Source organism: Chrysochloris asiatica, unplaced genomic scaffold (assembly GCF_000296735.1).
Source record: "Chrysochloris asiatica unplaced genomic scaffold, ChrAsi1.0 scaffold00120, whole genome shotgun sequence".
NCBI classification, from domain to species: domain Eukaryota; kingdom Metazoa; phylum Chordata; class Mammalia; order Afrosoricida; family Chrysochloridae; genus Chrysochloris; species Chrysochloris asiatica.
In genome coordinates this window covers 2,130,448-2,135,200 of record NW_006408638.1, presented here as the reverse complement: position 1 = coordinate 2,135,200, position 4,753 = coordinate 2,130,448, and the positions used below count along the sequence as shown (strand labels likewise).

The window sequence follows — 4,753 nt, the reverse complement described above, 5'->3', positions numbered from 1 at the left end:
TCTGAACAACTCTATGCCCACAAATTTGAAACTGACCAATTTCTTTGAAAGACACAATTTATAAAAATGTATATAAGGAGAAATAGTTAACCTGAATAGGTAAAAATGTACTAAAGGAATTGAATCACTAATTAATAACCTTCAAACATAAAGTATCAGACCCAGATAGTTTTACAAACACTTTATAGGCTTTATTTCTTTAAATCGAGCAGAAAGTATAACAAATTCCCATGTAACTCTACCTTTCTTTCCTGCTTTTGTATTATTAATATCTTTTATTAGTGTGGCATAATTGATGAAACTATATAGATATATTATTTGTTATTAACTAAAGTCTATAGTTTCCGTTAAAATTCATTCTTTATGTTGTAAAACTCTATGGATTTTGAAAGATGCATATCATGTATCTATTATTATAGTATTATATATAATAGTTTCACAGCATAAAAATGCCCACCTAGTCATCCCTCTTCCTTTCTCCTTACACCCCAGGCAAACAGTGACCTTTTCATTGTTTACATTTTTGCCTTCTCTAGAGTGGTATATAATTAAAGTTATACAGACTATATTCCTTTAAGATTGACTTCTTTCACTTACCAGTATTCATTTAAGTTTTCTCTGTGTCTAAAAAGAGCTAGTTTTCAGCTCTTTTATTTTATAGATATACTACAGTTAGCGTAGTGGTTACGAATCGGGCTGCGAACCTTAAGGTCAGCGGTTCGAAACTACCAGCTGCTCCACGGGAGAAAGATGAGGGTTTCTACTCCCGTAAGGATTTACACCCTAGGAAACCCTGTACAGGGTTGCTATGGGTCGGAACCGACTTGACGGCACGTAACAACAACAACAACAACAGTTTATCAATTCCCCTATTGAAGTAGCTTGGTTGTTTCCAATTTGGGAAAATTATGAATAAAGCTGCTATGAACATTCATGTGCCAGTTTTTGTATAGGCATATATTTTCAAATCATTTAGATAAATAGCTTGGAGCATGATTGCTGGATCACGTGGTAAACTTATAGGCAGGTAGTTCAAAACTACCCAGAGGTTCCGTGGAAGAAAAGTCCTGGCAGTCTGCTTCCATGAAAATTCAGCCAAGAAATTTCTATGAAGCAGTTCTACTCTGTAACACTTGGGATCACCATGAGTTGAAATCAATTAGACCACAACTCAAAACATGTTTAGTTTTGTAACAACCAGTCAAACTGGCAAAGTGTTGTATCACCAGCAGTAAATGAGAGTTCCTGTGCTCCTTATCCTTACCAGAATTAGGTGTTGTCAAGGTTTTTGATTTTAGATGTGTAGTAGTATTTCATTGTCGTTCCAACTTGCAATTCCCTAATAACATATGATGATGAGCGTCTTTTCATATGCTTGTTTTCCTTCTGCATTTCTTGTTTTCTGTCTTGCTTATCAGTTTGTACTGTTTCCTCAAGTGTAGCTTGCTGCAATTTTGTCGCTTATAGTTGTGATTTCTTTGTTTTAAGGCTGGTTATCAATGCTTAATAAAATTCTCCTTTATGTTTGTGACTTCTAGTTTTACTGTTGCCTTTTGTTGTCGATAATCTTTGATGCTGGCACAGTATGTGAAATTGACAATATGCTAATTATTTTGTGAATGAATTCAAAGGTTTGTTTTTATTTTTGTTTTTTTGAATTAAGCTTTAGCGCTAGTATCTCTTTCTCCCTTACATACTGCTGCTTGATTTTGGTTATAATTCTGACATATTTTAATATTTTATACAGAACGTGTGCCTTTTCTTTGGAAAATTTTGCTGTATTTAAATCATTAGGTCACTGTAGCTGTCATTTGTTTCAAACTTTCTTGAGAATTTATCTTCAGAAGTTTTCTCAAGACACTAATTACTTCCTTATTTCTCAGGCTATAAATAAAAGGATTTAATAGGGGAACGACTATTGTAAACAAAATAGCAGCTGGTATATCCTGATCTCCTTCTTCAAGCAAATTCGGTCTAATGTACATGAAGAAAAGAGATCCATAAAATAATGACACAGACAACAAGTGGGATGCACAGGTAGAAAAGGCTTTGACTCTTCCCTCTTTGGATTTCATTTTGAAAATAGTAAAAAGAATATAAAGATAAGATACTAAAACACTACCTATAGTGAAGACTTGAATTGATCCTGAAAAGATAAACAGTACCAGTTCATTAACATAAGGATCAACACAGGAGAGTCTATATAAAGGAAGAATATCACAATAAAAGTGGTTAATATGATTTGATCCACAGAAAGCTAACCTAAATAAAAGTCCTACATGAATCATGGAATGCAAGTTTCCAGCTATAAAGGCCCCTGTGGTCAAGTAAATACAGAGCTTCTTTGACATCATGGTGTGGTACTGCAGTGGACTGCAAATTGCCACATAGCGATCATAGGCCATTGCTGCCAGGAGAAAGCAGTCGGCAGTTTCAACAGTACAAAGAAAATAGAATTGTGCCATGCATTCATAGAGGGAAACCATTCTGTCCTCAGAAAAGAAGTTCTCTAACATCTTAGGAGTAATGGCACAGGCACAGCAAGAGTCCACAAGAGCCAGGTTGCCTAGAAAGATGTACATTGGTGTATGAAGACGACGCTCTTTTGAAATCAGTATCACAAGGCCAAGATTTCCCACTATGGTGACCAGATAGATGGCAAAGAACACTGCAAACAGAAGGCTTTTCAATTCTGGATGATCCATAAATCCTGTGAGGATAAATTCGTTTTTCATGGTATAATTTTCTTCAGCCATGCTTGACTTCTCTGTTGAGAAAAAAATTTTGAACAAATACATGCTAATTTATAATACATTCAATTCAACTGTTAAAATTACTCTGGATTTTGTAATGTCCATTTCTAGGGAGAAGCAATCTCCTGAAGCTATTAGCTATTTGACTTCTTGGCTGAGTTAACAGTTTTATTCCCATTAAAACTTGGTTGGATGCACAAAACTGATTTTAAAGTCTTGAGGAGAATATTGAAGATGAAACATTTGCCTAGATGGGCTAGTTAAGGCTGATTTATAATTTAAAAGTCAGCATATTTGTGTTCTCAAACAATTTCAGTGATTGCATATATACTGTTTAATAATGTTTAAAACACTACATTCATTTGCATATACTTAGGAATTTACTATTGCCAATGCTAATGGGATATACATTCAAAAGTAAAATGTTTTAGTTTTTAGTTGAAAATAAGTGATATTTATGGCACTATTTATAACCTGCAATATTGGGAAGGAAAATGATGTGAATGGAAGCATTCATTAGCGATAGAAAAGAAAAGGAAAGGAAAAACAAATAAAAATTTATATTAAACGACTTTACTAATATCTCCCATGTCCTGCACAAATTAAAAATTTATAATATAATTTATGCAGGCCATGTGGAATTATACATATGCATATGTGCATAGGGAAATTTAAAAAAAATGTAAATGTTACCAAAATAAATTAGAGAAATCTTAATTTTAGAAATTGAGAAATTCAGTTATATAACTATATGTCAAAGCATGAATAAGATTAAATGTCTAAATCAAACTGGGAAATTATTTATAATAAATATGATAAAGGTTCTATAATTTTATTTTATAAAGAGCTTATACAAGTCAATAAGAGAAAACACTAGAAAATTGGTAAAGGATCCGAAAAAACTCACTGCCATCAAGTTACTTGTCTGTCAGTTTGTCATACTGTGGTGGCTTATGTGTAGCTCTAATGCTTGAAGCAATCCCACTGGTATCTTAAATACCAGCAGGGTCAACTAGAGAGGATAGGTTGTAACCAAGCTTCCAGAGTAAGACAGACAAAGAAGAAGGTAAGGGAAATCACTTCTGAATGGCTAGCCACTTAAAATCTTAGGAGTAGCAGTGGAACATTGTCAGATATAGGTCAAGAAGGTCAGTTTGGAAGACACTGAAAATATGCTGGGGGAAGAGCTGCTTCCTCAATGTAGAGTTGACAATAACGAAGAGAATGAAGCAAAGCTTTCAGGACCTTCATTTGTTGATGAAGCACAAGTCAAAATGAGAATAAGCAGCTGCAAACATCCATTAATAATCTGAAAGTAGAAAATACAAAGTATGAATCTAGGAAAATTGGAAATTGTCAAACATTAAATGGAATGCATAAAGATGAATATCCTAGCTAAAATGGATTGGTATTGGTAATTTGCAGTCAGAAAATCATATTGTTTACTATGCTGGGAAAGATAAATTGAAGAGGAATGGAATGCCATTCATCATCTAAAGGAGCATTTCAATATCTGTCTTGAAGTGCAATAGGGTCTGTGATAGGATAATATCATATATCTACAATGAAAACCAGTTAATACTATTATTAATCAAATTTACACACCAACCACCAAATTCAGTGATGATGAAAATAATAATAGTTTCTTCAGTCTGAAATTGTTCAAACATGCAATCAAGATTGATAATACTGATAATTGGAATGGGAAAGCTAGAAACAAACAGGAATGATCAGTGTTGGAAAAAACAATTTGGTGATAGAAATGATTTTGGAGATGGCATGATAGGATTTTGAACGACTAATGACTTTATTCATTGTGAATACATTTTTCAACAACATAGTGGCTATACATGTGGATCTCACCAGGTGGAACACAGGAACCAAATGGACTACATTTGTGGGAGGTGATGGTGGAGAAACTCTATATCATCAGCCAAAACAAGGCCAGGAGCCAACTGTCAGACAGACCATCAATTGTTCATATTCTAGTTCAGACTGAA

General features: G+C 33.9%; 1 protein-coding gene across 1 annotated transcript; it reads right to left on the bottom strand.

Moving 5' to 3' along the window:
* Positions 1-1,770: 1,770 nt before the first annotated feature.
* Positions 1,771-2,806, bottom strand: LOC102823737 (olfactory receptor 5K1-like). Its single transcript, XM_006868598.1, has one exon. The coding sequence runs from the start codon at positions 2,796-2,798 to the stop codon at positions 1,791-1,793; it is 1,008 nt and encodes a 335-aa protein (XP_006868660.1). The 5' UTR covers positions 2,799-2,806; the 3' UTR covers positions 1,771-1,790.
* Between the last annotated feature and the right edge of the window lie 1,947 nt (positions 2,807-4,753).